The following is a 15,991-nucleotide window of genomic DNA, read 5'->3' as shown; positions in this document are numbered from 1 at the left end:
GCCGCCCCTGGTTGGCTGGGACGCGGGCCGCGGTGGCGCCAAGTGGCGGGGCAGGCTTCGGTCGGCGCAGGGAACGAGGGGAGACCAGGTGGGAGGTGGCTGGCGGCGCAGAAATTTAGGATGGGGTTAGGGTTGCCAAAATTGGAGGGTTAGGGGGGCTTAAATAGGCAGATGGGTATAAGGTTAGGGGGTTTTCATCCGTATTCGGGCATCCGATCTCTATCCGACCGTTCGGAGCGGAGGGGGTCTAGGTAGGCTTCAGGTGGGCTGATGGTGGCTATGAATAAGGCCGTGGGCTGCGGGAGAGAAGAGAGATAGGCCCGGCGACTGTTTTCGGAGACCGAAAATGTCCGACGAATTAACCGGTTATAGTACCACTATGTTTATCCGATGGGGTATCAAACGGACTCCGAATGCGACGAAATTTGGTAGGCGGTCTACCGACAATAAAACAAGACCGCACGTCGGAAGAGAGGGTGGTTAGGTTCGGGAGAGGACGAGGGTTTTCTACCCGATTTGGGGAAGAAAGGCACTGCTCCTGCCTCTTGGAGTTACCGAGAAGCCGCGGGTGCCGATTTGACTTGACACACCCACCCGGCCGTCCCCATTCCACGTGGGGACGCGGCGGTCGTATACGCGGTCGTGCACCTCCTGCGGTTTGCCATCAGTTGCTATCGGTCTCACAAGTGGGTCCCCTTGTCATCCACACAACCGAGCCACCACATGTACCACATTTTTCTTTCTCCCTGTCTCGACCACTCCACATCTTTCTTTCTCCCCTTCTCGACCAGCGCCGCCGCCTCCGCCGCCATCTCCCGACGACCCCTCTCTTCACTGCCGGTGCACGGCCGCCGCCAACTCCGGCAAGTACGTGAGATCTCCCATCTTCTTCCCTTCCCCAAACGCGTCTCCCTACGGAGGTGGATCTGAGCCGATTGGTTTGGACTGAAACTTAGTTTTTGGATTGGATCTTGATTTGGTTTATATGGTTTGAGACCAAATCAATCAATTAGTTTGAGCCGCCACTACCACCTACTACTGCTTCAAATCCAAGAGCCGTTGTTGCCGGCCGGAGCTCGTCGTCTCTCTCGAGCTTTGACGCCATGTCTGATCTAGATTCATGACGTGCCATCGCATATGGCTTTGTCCACGGTTTGAACCTTTGGATTCAATTCAAAAGTTGAAAACGGTTTGGATGACGCGCATGTATAGTTCGGTTTGGTCTAGATTCTAAATGAAAATATCTGGATTGGTTTAGTTTTGATGTGTGCCATGGATTGGACTGGTTTTAGTTTGGATGCTGAACTATTCCCAGGTTTAGATGAGACGGGCATTGCCATTATCATTGGCATTGCTTTATTACCTAGATGATAGAAAATAGATTGATTGGCCATTGCCAGTATAGGTTATCACTATGATTTATTATATGTATGATCTTTGTATTGTACTATGTACAATTCAACTTAGAGTTCAACATGTTCTGTGTAGAATGGAGGAAGCACAATGAGGACGCTCCAACTCACGGTGCCGGACCAGCCTTTCTACTGCCACGTTGTTCGGCATCTACTTCCAGCCTTCTTTTGTTGTTGCAGCGGTAATAATTTATATGAACCTTCTGACACTACACCACAACACGGACGCAAGGACAGAAAAACTGCCGGGAGAAGTCACTTATAAGGGCAGGTAAACTGCCGGGAACATTTTTCTCCCGGCAGATAGAACTGCCACGAGAACGGCTGCCGGGAATTGCAAACGCCAGCAGATATAAATCTCCCGGCAGTTTGTATGCCGCCATATTCAAAGTTCTCCCGGCAGTTTCTGTTCTCCTGGCAGACAATTTCTGCCAGCAATTAATAGCTTTCCCCGCAGATGATGTGCCACTAGTGCTAGATACCCCAATCTATAAGGCTATTGCACTCTAGTATTTCATTTATTTCACATTTAGATACACACTAACAAGGCATTCATTAAAATAGAGCAAAAGGAATGTGCACATTTATATTATAAAATCTGATGATCAAAGTACATGGTTACAATGTATGCAATTCACTGATTACACATGATGGCTTGCATCATAGCTTAGCATCTACAATTTCAATACGTCCAAGTTGTACAGAATGTAACAACCACAAAATACAAAGCTTGTAAGGTCTTCTATGTGAGCGCAGAGCATATGGTTATGGCAAGATATCTTTGGCCAGTCTTCGCAAACATTTCCAACCTAGACATGGAGAGGCAATTGACAAGAAAAAGTATCACAAAACATTATCTGCATTACATTGATTACAATACTCAAAGAATCAATCGCGTGCACCGCTCCTACTTTTATAAGGAAGACATCCACATCAACAAGAGAATTTCTCATCAAATAGTGCATAGTTGTGCATTACCTTGGATTGCATGAGTGAGCCAAACAATGAAGGGGGGGGGGGGGGGGGGGGTATTGCTCTTCTCCCAACGTTTTAGAAGCTATTCCCTCCCTAGCAGTAGACAGCAATAGCAAAGCAGCAAAATCAGTCATCATCATGCAATTTTATCCCACCAACATAAACAAGTAGGAACATGTGTATAGATAGATTGGAGAACAATAGATGCGTAAATATAAGTAACAGCCTCCTTTGTGCAACTATTTCTCTTAGTGATGGAAGGTATCAAACACAGTATAGTACTCCTCAACTATGTACTATGGAAGCTAGCAAGCAGCCAAGCACACAGCGAGCATGCCTCACTCGGGGCTCCGTGTATTCATTTACCTCGCACTTACGACAGTGGCAGAGAAGACTTGAGTCGGGTCAGTCAAGGCAGCGGCGTGGCAAGTAGACAGGGCGGAGAGGCGATTCTAGGTGGCGGTGCTCCCGAGTCGCCCTCAATCCCTCATCCCTGCTGTGGTCAAACAGACTATGAGAGAGGAAGGTTAGGGTTAGTCTCTCTCGCTCACTGTGTCCCGTCGTGTCACGAGCGTGTTCCGGGCTGTATCAGCATTTTTTTCCTTTCTTTTTTAAATAAAAAGATACTTCTGGGATACACGTATTGGAGCCGTATCAGAGTATCAGTGCCGTTTGGAATGGCGACACGGTCGTTCTTGACGTATCGGAGCTTCAGATAGAAAATTTTCAGTTTAATAAGAAACCAAAAAATGTCAGCAGTTTCAGACCTTCACACACAAATTAAGCACATCTAGTTGTCTAGTAAGCATTTACCAGTATGTTATTAGTAAGCTATAAGATTTGAAACAAAGTTATTACTCACTGTATCTTGTTAGCATAGCAACCATTAATCTAAGTATGTATAACTCTGAGGCAATGACTTCCTAGGTTCAAAAGCTTATGTAGTATTCAAGAGTAACAAATATACACCTACTTAAGTTTGGTCATGTCACTTCTACAGTGGAGCTAACTATGGTAGTATAATCTCCCAGTTTTTGTCAAGGGCTACATTTAACACCTCACCATTTTAACTTCAGAGATTCTGAATAAAAAATGATCCAGTATGAGCACCATACTCATCTCAACATCATCAGATCATCCCTCGTTTCGTACTGCACTGTATGTTCCTTCCTTGATTCCATCAATCAGCTGAAAAAATAATGTTGGCAAAAATTGTGTTAGCATAAGAAAAATAATTGCACTTTACGTTGCATATTGTCCTGGAATACTTGGCTTCTGCCACATCTACAGGTATAAAAGATGCAAAGTAAAAAAAATCACATATATATTTATTATTTCTTAGAAGTTAAGTAGTTTATTTTCAAAGAAGAGAAAAGACCCCCCAAAACCAATCACTTCACGTACATATGGCATTCCTTTACAAGTGAGAATAATACTGAATTTGGGACAATCCATTGGAAATTTCATACATCAGTATTTAGCCCGGTTGATTGATGGAGCTAATCAAGGGTACTTTTCCATCCCAACTACGTGTTCATTATTCAAAGTTCATACTCCTATAACATCTAGAATTAGCAGAGAGCACTTAATCATAGTAAATGGAAGAATGCCCATTGATACCAACAATTAGAGTTGTGAAGAGCATCTTCATTGGTACCTCAGTACTGAACTGCTATGAAACAATTAGCTAGATGATAAATCAGGGTAGGAAAAGTAGCTACTTTTGCTGAGAATTTTTAATATCAAATCCACACTCATGTCTATAAATTTAACTCTTGTAGATACAGAAACCAAAAACTTTGTAGAGTTGTATACACAGTCGGCCATAGTGAGTAAACTTTCTCAAGCTGTCTAACAATTGTCTTCAGTTGTTCAATGTCTGAACCTGATTAAAAAAAGATTGATCCATGTACCTAAAAAGGCTGGATACAAGCACATGATATTCTACAAATCATAGGAGAGTACACGTACAATAACCTAGCTTAAACGCAAATCACGAGCACTTGTAATTTCTCAAAAAACCCACCACTGCTAGAATCAGTCTCCAATGCTTTCACTAATAGCACCTGCATCAATTTGTTAGCAAAAGGAAAAAACAGCAATAAGGAAGACTAAGTAACTCGATGGAAGGGGGGATCAAGGAGGGAGGGCAAATTTGGATTCCTACGGACAACTGAACGACCCCCACTGTTAGTTCTCATCGAGCAGAGGACAGATTCACTACCTTGGTATGGAGAATCTCACCTGCATCGGGTTTCCACCGACGCGGATCTAAGCAGCGCGTTGTACCATAGTGGGGAGCAGGCACCGCACTCGCCGTCAGCGGGGAGGTAGCCGTGGTCAGGAGCCCTCCCATGCCCGCCAGCGTGAAGCATCGTGAAGAGGAGGAGCGCGATGCTTTGGCGGTCCCTTGGACAGCACCTCTTCCTCTTGCGCTTGCCGTTGCCACGCATCACAATGGACAAGGATTGGTGTTCGTCGTTGGATCTGTTGCTGGGGAGGAAGATGACGTCGACCTCGACACACCGGCGCCTTCGACCTCGACGCACAGGCGTCGTCGATGTTTGTGCCGAATGGAGGGAGGTGATGTCGACCTCGCGCATCAGAGGTGTCTGGAGGCAGGCGACCTGACCTCGATGCCCCGGCGCCATAGATCCAGTTGCGGGCGCGCAAGTCGACTAAGGGGGCTGCGGCGGCGGCGGTGTCGGTCGAGGAGGAGGGGTGGGAGGGTTCGATTTGGGGGAAGGGGAACAGGTGGGCCGGCGGCTAATTCTATTGAGCAAAAGTCTTTAGTCTACCGCGTGCTCTCCCGGCCCAACTAATTTTTGGGCTCGCGCCATGGATAGGCCGGCAGACAGTGGGCCGTAGTTTAGTTCTCCCGGCAGTTTTGATGACCTGAGATGCGGACATCATTGCTGGCAGTTCACCCGCCCTTGTTGCTTAACTTCTACCGGCAGTTTAACCACCGTTATGTAGTTCTGCCGGCAGTTACCAGATCCCTGGCAGATGATTTGCACTTATTCTCATATTTCTCCCGGCAGTTAATTGCCCCCAATTTAGTGTTGTGGTGTAGTGTGACAGTACATTCTTTTTGTTTTTTTGCTATTTCCACTAATGTATTGTGTCTGTCATTTGTTTTTATCTTACACAGATCGTACCATGCAATGTGAGATTGGCATTCAATGAGCTCGTCGCAGACACTGTGACCTTCGACGCTCTTGGGGGCCCATACACTATGCAGGTCGAGAAGGGGCGAAAGATAACCCAGATAGGAGGAGATGATTGGGATCGTTTCATCGCCCGCATGCGTCTTAGTGGGGGTGAATTGATCAGCTTCTCCTTCAGAAGAGATAGGCCCAGGATTTCTGTTATCTATCTAAATTCGATTCCGGATAGTGAGGATGAAGTTCATGAGGAGGAAGATGGTGCTGATTCAGATGATGATGAGAACCCACTTGTTGAATACCTGTATGCCCAAGGACATAGACTGGGCGACGAGGAAATCGGCAACCTGTGGGACATGCTTCCGCTACGTGAAGACTACCTAGGGAAGCCATTCGTGACCCGCCTCACAAGGACAAATGTTAAACGGCATATCATGGTATGTTACTTAGTGTGGTAATTACATGATATGCATGCTTAGTTAGTGTAGTAGTTCATATGATATGCATGTTGTAGTATTGTGATGAGAGGCCTAGTTTAGAATTCATTTAGTGAAGAATTTTATGACATGCATGTAGTGTAGTAATATGCGATGATATGCTTAGTGTACGCAGTAATCTAATGATATGCCTAATTACTGTAGTAATTTGATGCTTGGCGTATAGTGTAGTGATCTGATGATATATATGCTCAGTGTTGAATCCAATGATATATGTGTCTTGAAGTGTATGCTTTGTTGATAATTGCACGTGACATGATCATATATCATGTCAACTGTTTTCAGAAATTACCTAAGAGGTTACTTGATAGCTGTGGCATCGACCCGGGCGAAGAAGGCATGGCTGCTGGACTACGCCTTACCAGAACGGGCTCCATCACCAGCTGTGCCTATGCAGTGGACACGGACGGTCGCACTGTCTTGAGCAGGGCAGGGTGGAAGAAGTTCCTTCGTGCCAAGAATCTTCGGGTAGGACAGGCCATCCTACTCACTGTTGCGAACACCCGTCGCCATGACTTGAGGATGATGATCACCATCCACCTCATTTAGAACTGGGGTGGGCCATGTATCAATGTGAAATGAACTTGTTATGTTAGCTCTTGTTTGCGAGTACTTGTCGTGTATTACCGTACCTATATCTACTCATATCTAGGTACTATTGCTTGTGATGGATTGCAACTATTATTAACTGGTAACTAATGCTCTACTAGCTATGATTATTCCACTGTGTGATGTTTTATATGTTGTAGTGTGACATGGTAACTGTTATATATGGTAGAGGCTGGTCTCTAAGACCTTGTACAATGCAAGGTGCTTAGGGATGTGCTTCCACTGTGTGATGTTTTGTACGTGCCAGGTTGTAGTATGAAATGCTAACTGTTCTATATGGTAGTGGCTGGTCTCTAATTGGACCGACATGTTGAACTATAGTATCAATGGTAGAGGCGTTTCGTTGTGCGCCACATCCAACAGTTCACATAATTAATTATCCAAAGATTAAGGTATGAAACCCTTGGTCCTACATAGCAACATTTCGTCCCAAAAATTAAGGTACTTCCACATTCAAACTAACTAATACTACAAATTCGAAGGAACTACTTAATACATTAACAGCACATAGGGAAGTAGCCCTGGTCCAACGGCTTGAGAAATGACAAACAAAAACTGAAAGAAGAAGGATCAGCCAGTAGCAGCACCATCAGCCTCCCAGCCTCACAACTTCAGCCATCCTGGTGAACTCCAGGTTTTTTCCTGCAAAATACACATGTGATGTTGGAGGCAAGAAAATAAATATGCCAGGGGTCTTGTCATGGCATCTAATCGCACGGAATGCTAGTACAAATGATGGAGAACAAAACATCCAACATGAGCAAATTCATAGGAGTTCTATATCCATGGATACCATCAAGAAAAAATGCTCAGTTTTAATTAAGACACAAAACTTGGTGAAAACATCATATTCATATCAGCAATATTGATATGGCATCTTTGCAAGCTTGGGTCAGTGACTTGTCTTGTGTTTCATGGCATGACAATAATTTTAACAATAAATAGACATGAAATTGACCCAAACTCATGTACAAAGTTATGCCACATGATGCATGGATTAATTCACACATAAATGACAAAATGCCAACTTTGTATAGAATTTGCAGTACTGAAATATTTCAGTGTGTACTGAAACTGCAGTAGTGAAATAATTCAGTGTGCATCGGTGTGTACTGAAATTGTAGTAACGAAATATTTCAGTGCCTACCGGTGTGTACCGAAATATTTCAGTGTCTACCACTACAACATTACAAATTTTGCCTAGGGCAGTACCGAAATATTTCAGTGCCTACCGGTATGTACCGAAATATTTCAGTGTCCACCACTACAACATTACAAATTTTGCCTAGGGCAGTTCCGAAATATTTCAGTGCCTACCGGTGTGTACCGAAATATTTCAGTGTCTACCATTAGAACATTACTAATTTTTCCTAGGGTTCATATGATGCCTAGGGTTCACATACATCATAATCCATCCTCCAAATCCATGTACTCAAATATTCATGCAATTCATTGAGATTAAAATGCCATCTAGCATTCCCTCTCTGAGCTATTAGATCAGTATCACCACGATGTAAGCATGAGCAGTAGGAAGATGAGGAGTGGAGAAGCTTACTCTAAACGTAACTACCGCCGCCGTTCAGATGAGGAGAGCGGCGAGGGAAGCGTGGAGAACGGCGGGGAAGCGAGGTCGCGACCACTGTCCTCCTCATCTTGCGCTTCGGAGTCTCCGGTGACTCGGTTGGAGGCTGCACAATCTGCTACGGCACCTCGTGCACGGTGGGTTCCTGATCCAGTGGATGCTCTACCCTGGATCTGAACGCCCACCACCTGCGCCTGGTCCACTCGCTGGACGAATTGGCCTGCTCCATCGCCTAGAGGAGGATCTCGATCTTGTGAATCGGTTGTGCGGGCAGGGGGCAAAGCTTTGCCCTCTCCTTCTTCGTCAAATTCTTGAGAGTGGCCATTGTCGTCCAGTTCATCTGCCTTGTGTTGTCAAACCAAGAACGGATCTCCCTCAACCTGGCCAACTTGACCTGGTCGCCGCCGGCGATCTGCACGAAGTCGGTGTTCTCGCCGCCGGCCATCAGCTCGATCTGCCGTGTAAGAGGGGGTGGGGGTGGGTGGGGGGTTGCCTGAGTGGAGCGAAGTTGCAGCGGCAAGAAGGAGGAGATGACTGCGGTGGACTTGGAGGAGAGGGAGGAGATGGCCACCGATGAGTAATTGTGGAATGTGTAGCACCATGGCGGCGGTTATGCATTCGACGAGAGGGGCGGCGCGTGCAAATTTTCCTAGGACTAAACTGCCCCTAGATTAAAACACGTCCCCACCTTGTCACGAGTACCGGCCCCACTCGTTTTAGTACTTTCGCGTACTTTCATCGGAGTACTATCCAGTACTTCGTATTTGTCTGCCGTTAGATCGACATCAACGAACGGTTCTAAAAAAGCCCAACCACTCTAAAACTTGTCTTTTCAAAGATAGATACTCCGAGCGATGTCTTTTTCAAAGTAAGTTCTATGGGCATCTGCATAGAATTTTTAATGCCAACAAAAAGATCCTGCAACGCGGAGTATCATCTAGTTATATATATATTTTTGACTCAGATAGATGGCCAATGTTGGAGCCAAAATACCAGGGGCCTAGTAAACCGGCGTAGTAGTTTCTTATTGCTTCACAATTCAATAATGATACTAGATGATGCCCCGTGCGTTGCTGCGGAACAGTTTTTAAGAATCAATTGCTGGTAGAGAGCAACCTAAAAAGAATGAAGAAATGTAGCCTACAAATAGAAAAGAAGAAGAAAATGTACATTTTCATATAATTTCAAAAAACAAATCTGGCAACATGAAACCGCTGACCGTTAATGGGCTTACTAATAGGTTATCGGCCCGTTCCATAAAACAGCTTTCTTATTACCATTTTCCATTTGTTTTTCTCATATAGTTGGTATGCACCTTGTATTCAGCTAAATAAGTAAAATTATTATTATGATCTCTAAGACTTGAAATTAAAGAGTCATGCATCAGGAGTTGAGATCTGAAGTATCAACCAAATGAGGTAAAGATGGACACTGTTGAAACTGCCTTGCGCTGAACAGTTTGCTGAATACGTGGATGATTAGGAAGTACGGAAAGTCTTGCTATGTTGACTCTGACCAAAAGACAACACCATTGGCTTTCAGGGCGATTTAACTCTGTAGGATCGATACTATGACGGTAGTAGCAATCTGAATAAAGGTTACCTGAGACAATAATGTCTCACCAAGTGCCCAGGCAACTGGAAGCATGAGTAAAGCCATTTTTGTTGTTGTTGTTGCGTAAACCATTGATGCTCTTTGGGTCTTTCCTGTAGGGAGAAATAAGAGAACTGAGCCGATCATCTCTTGTATGTTTATATGGTAAGAAACATCCTGATCTCAGTCAATTAATATTTAAAGCTAAACAAAGCCAGAAACATACCTGACCGGAGGACCCAACAGGCCGAAGCCAGCAGCCACGTTTGAGGCACCCTGTAGGATATTTTGTCAGGTACATGTCAATTAACGGGAGCAGCAAAAATACTGCTATCAAGAAACACCAAATCGTCCTAGATGAACATCCGCGCCGCCAGCAGAAAATCGTCAAGCACACTTGTAGCAAGGCAGTTGGAATCTGACCAAATTTGTAAATAAACTCACATCTAGCACAGGACTGTTGTAGTTTTGGACTGTAACACATACAATCAATCGGAATCCTATGCTCTCTGAATAAGTATGGAAACTAACATAAACTCACTGTAAAAAAAAATCAGATATGGGAGCTTGTCTACCAATGCGACCAGCAAGAATCCCATGTAGCAAGGAAGAATCCAACTTTGTAACAGCCAATAAACTAATAACCTCCAGAAGGACGTCTGGCACCTTTGCAGCAGGAGCGAAACCTAGCAAAATAAAGAAATAAGCTCGATTAGGCTTAGGAAAAATTGAGGAGGCTAACTATGGTGAGCAGACATCTAGCAGATCGATGCCATCTAGTTCTTCGGCGGCTCAATTGCCTTCATGGCGAAGTCTAATGGCCTCTGGAAAGGCAACTGTCCGTTCAATATGCATTTGTGGTGGGAGATGGTGGTTCACGTTCTTCTCTCAAAAGGCATGGCGGAGGGGAAAATTGAGAGCATCAGCGGGGAAGATGATCAGGGCATTAGTGCCCACGATGGCATATGAGAAATAGTGGTGTTGCCTTGTGGTGCTCTTCGGTTACCAATTACAATAATTATAAAATAGAAAGAAGGAAGCTGAAGAGGGAGGCGAAGGGAAGCGGACGAAGGGGGAGGGTTACAGGCGTGCGGCGAACCATGCTGAAAGTCTCCAATTAAACGACTGATATACCATCCCATATTAAACTAAATGGTTTAAGGAAAAATTGCTGACATGGCCCATTGAGCGGATGCATGAGGTGGAGTTGGCTGACGTGGGTCATTGCTGATGTGGATAGTGTGTATGTCAAGAGAAATCACATAGTGGGGATGAACTATTTAGGTATTAGGGCATCTCCAGCCGTTGGCCCCCCCAGGACGCATAAAAATCGCCCCCTGGGGGCGAGCCGGCGATGCACTCGGCGCTGGGGACGGGTTTGCGCCCAGTCGTCGCCCCCAGGCGCCGAAATTGGCCCACTTTGCAGCCCAATTTCGGCGGATAAACGGCCCATATGGGCGAGAATAGGCCTATATTCGGCGTGGTTCGCCGTGTCTTGGCGTTCAATTATCAACACAATTATTTCTTATCACATATTTCATCACAGAAAAATCAAATACTTCAACAAAATACTACAACAACAAATAATTCAATACAAATTATATTGTTCAACAAATAAAAACTCGTATTTCATCACGAGGCGTCCCCCTTGAGCCTCCATAGGTGCTCAATCAGATCTTTCTGCAGTTGATGATGCACCTGTGGGTCTCGGATCTCCTGACGCATACTGAGATAGGCAGTCCAAGTTGCTGGTAGCTGGTGATCAACTTCGGCTAGAGGACCCTGCCTGTAGTATGGTTCAGTGTCAATCACTGGGTCTTCTTGCTCGCTCTCGATGATCATGTTGTGCAAGATGACACAGCAAGTCATGATCTCCCACATTTGATCTTTCGACCAGGTCTGAGCGGGGTACCGAACAACAGCGAATCGAGATTGGAGCACACCAAATGCCCGCTCGACATCCTTCCGGCAAGCCTCCTGAACTTTCGCAAACCAGGCGTTCTTGCCTCCTGGCACAGGGTTTGAGATCGTCTTCACAAATGTCGACCATCTCGGATAGATGCCGTCAGCTAGATAGTACCCCTTGTTGTATTGGTGCCCATTGATCTCGAAGTTCACCGGAGGAGAATGGCCCTCAACGAGCTTGGCAAAAACAGGAGAGCACTGCAGCACGTTGATGTCATTGTGAGTTCCTGGCATACCAAAAAAGGAGTGCCAAATCCAGAGGTCCTGTGTGGCTACCGCCTCAAGCACCACACTGCAACCGCCTTTGGCGCCTTTGTACACCCCCTGCCAACCAAATGGGCAGTTCTTCCATTTCCAATGCATGCAGTCGATGCTTCCAAGCATCCCAGGAAATTCTCTTGCTGCATTCTGGGCTAGGATCCGAGCAGTGTCTTCCGCATTGGGTGTTCTCAAGTATTGTGGCCCAAACACTGCCACCACTGCCCGACAGAACTTGTAGAAACACTCTATGCTGGTGGACTCGGCCATGCGCCCATAGCCGTCGAGGGAATCACTTGGAGCTCCATATGCAAGCATCCTCATCGCTGTCGTGCACTTTTGGATGAAGGTGAATCCAAGAGCGCCAGTGCAATCCATCTTGCACTTGAAGTAGTTGTCGAACTCCCGGATGGAATTCACAATCCTGAGGAAGAGCTTTCGGCTCATCCGATAACGGCGCCGAAATGTTCTCTCACCATGAAGTGGAGCATCGGCGAAGTAGTCGGAGTAGAGCATGCAGTAGCCTTGCAGACGATGCCGGTTCTTTGCTTTCACCCGCCCCGGCGCCGAGCCACCTCGCCGCGGCTTTTCACTGCTCGCCAGCAGCTGGGCGAGGGCGGCGAGCACCATGAGATGCTCTTCTTCCTGGACGTCGGCCGCGGCTTCCTCCTCCAGCAGCGCGGCGAGCTCTTCCTCCTCGTCCGAGTCCATCGTCGAGGCAGGCAAAACGCCGAACACCTTGCGCTCGGTGGGCGTGTACCCGCCGTTAAACCGCGCCTCCGTGGCCGGAAACGGCGGCCGAAACTGCTGCGGGAGGGGCTGCCGCGGCGGAGTGCTGCTATTTTCCGGCGGGGAATGGCTATCTAGCGGAGTAGGGCGGCGGCCGTCGCCGGGATATAGCTAGTGGTGGCCGAGGGCGCGGGGGGTGCGAGGCGAGTCGGGGGAAGAAAACCTTAACTTTTCCCCTGTCGATGTGGGCCAGGCGTGCTTTTCCCTAGCGCCGGAGCCCCCAACGGCTCCCCAGCGCGCCGGGTTCGGCCTGTGACCGCCGGACGGAAAAAAGGTCCGAACCGGCGATTTTCGGCGTCCTGGGGGCGCGACTGGGCCGGTTTTTCGGCGCCGGCGCCGAAAAAGTGGCCTGGGGGGCCTGTTGGGGGCGCGGCTGGAGATGCCCATATAGATACGGACCGTTTACGGGTTGATCCTGACATCAGTTGGGAAAGTGGGCCCACCACCCCGAAATTCAGGGGGGGGGGGGGGGGGGGGAAGAGGTTTAGCACAAACAAAGGACGCGTTTCCGACTAGTGTTCGCATAGGATTCCCGATCGATTCCTACACATATAGATCGATTGGGTGATCGATCGATCACCAGACATACGGACGACGTACGTAGAGGAGGTGCGGAGGATTAATCCATCAAAGAGCCCCCGTCAAGGACGCAGAGGAGGGAAGGCGGATCGATCCATGGGATCCTGGTTCTCCTCCCCTAACGGCGCCGGCGCCGGCTCCGGCCATCTTCGTTATGTGCGTAGAGCCGCCGTCTCAAAACAGTTTGCAGCTCGCCTTCAACAACTCAAGGACAGCGGACGTCTTGTTGACCCGAACACCCAAGAGTACGTACTGCTATGCCTACCTTGCTACTCCCTGCAATTTATGTATTTTCAGTCAATGCGGCCATTGATCGTGTGGAGCCAACAATTCCTGTTTTATTTTGTTTATTTATTTAATTTGTTTTGTTTGACGACAGAGGAGAGGACGCCTACTGCATTCGTGAACTCGCCGACTGGGCCCTCCGACATTACAACTCCAACCACGCGGTATGCGTCCTACTTACCCACAAGCGTCCTCGCATATAGGCACAGCTTACTTACTTAGTTATTCTTGCCTTGAGATCGATATTGTGTATGCAGGGTCCTGAGTTCCGGCTTCCTGATCGGCCCACCGCAGGCAGCGTTAGTTTCATGTGCCCTGATCTGCCGACCACGGATTTGAAGGCCGCCTGTGTTGGTTTTAGGGAAGACCTCTGGTACCATATCAACTTCTCGGCTCGCCAGACAGACGATGATGAGCACATCTTCTTCGCCGAGCTACGCTACGGCCGGTGCTCTAACAACCTAACCGTCGAGACATGCACCATCCTAGGTACGCGCTAATCTTCCAACGACCTATCTGATCGTCGAAACGTACGTGCAGCCCACTAGATATGATCTATCTAATACTCCATCTCTCCCTCTTTATCTTTGACAGAAGAGCCGTTGGACCGTTTGACAAGCAGCTGCGCATTGTGTCCCAGTGAATCCAAGATTTTGCACCCAAATGCCGTACAACTCGGATGTGGAAAGGAGGGGCAGGAAAAGGAATTTTTCCGCAAGAGGCGTGTATGGAATGGGCACACAAAGGAACTTTTCAGCAAGAGCAATATGCTACAGACCCCCTTCTTGATAGGAGGAAATGGGCCTCGATATAGACTAGATTGACCATCATTTATGTTTTTTTTTCTTCTCATCATTTATCACATGTGTGTTTAATTTACTGCATCATTCAGGAAAATAAATCCTGTAAGAGCAACTCTAGCCGATCCCCTAAAAATAGAGGGGGTACAAAGGTGGAGTATAAGTTTTGGCCGCACCTAGCCGAGCACCTAAATATAAAGGAGTATAATTTTGTTTTTTCTAACTTATGCAATCCGAGCCGGCCATGTAATGCTTGTGGTCTTTGGTTGTAACGCTGTGTTGTTACTGCTAACACGTTTATGCCTAGTGAGTTCTTGCCTTTTGTTAATGACGATGATTCATTCTTGCAAGTGAGATGCAAGGGCCATTTTGTGTTCTTTTGCCCTGCAATTCCTCTCACTGTACCTATTTAGATGATGATTTTGACGTGGTTGGGTTCCACCTTTTTTGTTTCCATTTTTATGTGGTTGGATTCCATGTGGACGTTTTTTTTCGAAAGGGGGGATTCCCCGGCCTCTGCATCAGAAAGATGCATACGGCCATCTTATTAACCAAAAAAGTAGTGCGAACATGGTTCCAAGGTCTCCAAAAGTAATAAAAAGCAAAGAAAGCTCACACAGAGCCAAAAAAGGCTAGAAACATCCACTAGCCAAGAGGAGACGCCACAACCGGCTGGCTATAACTAGGTAGGTAAACTACATGCCTATCCTATTACATGACTGGATTCCATGTGGACGTACCTGATAGTTGCCATGTGGATATGATGTTGGTGACTCCCTCTATTGGTAACTGTAGTGTTTTGTACCGATTGTGCCAAGTTTAATATTTCTGGGCTCAAAATAACTTGGTTATTTCACTGCATGTGTGGTAGTTTCTCCTAAGCTAATCATGGTCCAAGGGATGATCTCTAATTGTTGTGCTGAATGTATCTGCATTGCTTGTCCATCATTTATAGCAACAATCTTTTATTGCCTGTATTGTTAGAACACGTACTTTGTCACTAGATGACCAATAAAGGAGAAGAAATACACACAGGAATGTGCAAGTCATGAATGTTTGATTCTGGATCCATGCACTGATGTAACCTGTAGAGGATCAAACACATCAAGCATTTAGTTTTATTTTGTTGCACGGTCAAAGACTGTCTATGAGAGCTTAAGGTCGGTTTGTTTCAGATGAACTATGAGATGATGGTCTTACTTATTTCTACCCTGTCCTGTTTTAATTCGTAGGATATTTAGGTTGCCAAGATTATTGCTCCACAACTTTTTAGGGGAAAATCATATGCTGCAGTTACTGTGTGAAGCTTAGGTTCTACTCTAGTATTTTCCTGCTGCTGTGTTCATTTCTACTTGAGCGCTGAACATGTTGTTGCATTTAGCTCTATAGGTTTAACATTAGTGGCCGCCATGTGGTGTGCGTGGGGGACAACATCACCAGTGACTCTGTTTGCCTGCGCCAGTGTTGACTCCAACGCCCCTCT

At 46.6% G+C, this 15,991-nt stretch overlaps 2 protein-coding genes across 3 annotated transcripts; one reads left to right on the top strand and one right to left on the bottom strand.

The window, feature by feature from the left end:
• Nucleotides 1-1,973: 1,973 nt before the first annotated feature.
• On the bottom strand, nt 1,974-5,140 carry LOC123055332 (uncharacterized). Of its 2 annotated transcripts, XR_006426615.1 has the most exons (4): nt 4,632-5,140; nt 2,754-3,575; nt 2,391-2,480; nt 1,974-2,221 (listed from the first exon to the last, which is right to left on the bottom strand). XR_006426615.1 is itself a non-coding variant. In XM_044479329.1 (2 exons), exons 1-2 carry the CDS (start codon nt 5,036-5,038, stop codon nt 3,572-3,574), a joined length of 411 nt encoding a protein of 136 aa, XP_044335264.1. In that variant the 5' UTR covers nt 5,039-5,140; the 3' UTR covers nt 2,487-3,571. The 2 variants fall into 2 exon arrangements, 1 of the variants encoding a protein (XP_044335264.1); XM_044479329.1 differs by lacking the exons at nt 1,974-2,221; nt 2,391-2,480 and having other exon boundaries at nt 2,487-3,575.
• An 8,226-nt stretch (nt 5,141-13,366) lies between these two features.
• LOC123050753 (uncharacterized) lies at nt 13,367-14,595 on the top strand. The gene is made up of 4 exons (XM_044473492.1): nt 13,367-13,668; nt 13,803-13,872; nt 13,966-14,197; nt 14,303-14,595. Exons 1-4 carry the CDS (start codon nt 13,520-13,522, stop codon nt 14,530-14,532), a joined length of 681 nt encoding a protein of 226 aa, XP_044329427.1. The 5' UTR covers nt 13,367-13,519; the 3' UTR covers nt 14,533-14,595.
• The last annotated feature ends 1,396 nt before the right edge of the window (nt 14,596-15,991 follow it).

Source organism: Triticum aestivum, chromosome 2D (genome assembly GCF_018294505.1).
Source record: "Triticum aestivum cultivar Chinese Spring chromosome 2D, IWGSC CS RefSeq v2.1, whole genome shotgun sequence".
In the NCBI taxonomy this organism is placed as follows: Eukaryota; Viridiplantae; Streptophyta; class Magnoliopsida; order Poales; family Poaceae; genus Triticum; species Triticum aestivum.
The sequence above is the reverse complement of the archived record's forward strand: the minus strand, read 5'-3'. Positions and strand labels throughout refer to the sequence as shown.

Excerpts from the sequence above, each read along its gene's own strand:
- LOC123055332 (XM_044479329.1), bottom strand. The coding sequence starts at position 5,038 with ATGGCGCCGGGGCATCGAGGTCAGGTCGCCTGCCTCCAGACACCTCTG.
- LOC123050753 (XM_044473492.1), top strand. The coding sequence starts at position 13,520 with ATGGGATCCTGGTTCTCCTCCCCTAACGGCGCCGGCGCCGGCTCCGGC. Across the intron at positions 13,873-13,965 it reads ATTACAACTCCAACCACGCG|GGTCCTGAGTTCCGGCTTCC; the intron begins GTATGCGTCCTA and ends TTGTGTATGCAG. Across the intron at positions 14,198-14,302 it reads CGAGACATGCACCATCCTAG|AAGAGCCGTTGGACCGTTTG; the intron begins GTACGCGCTAAT and ends TATCTTTGACAG.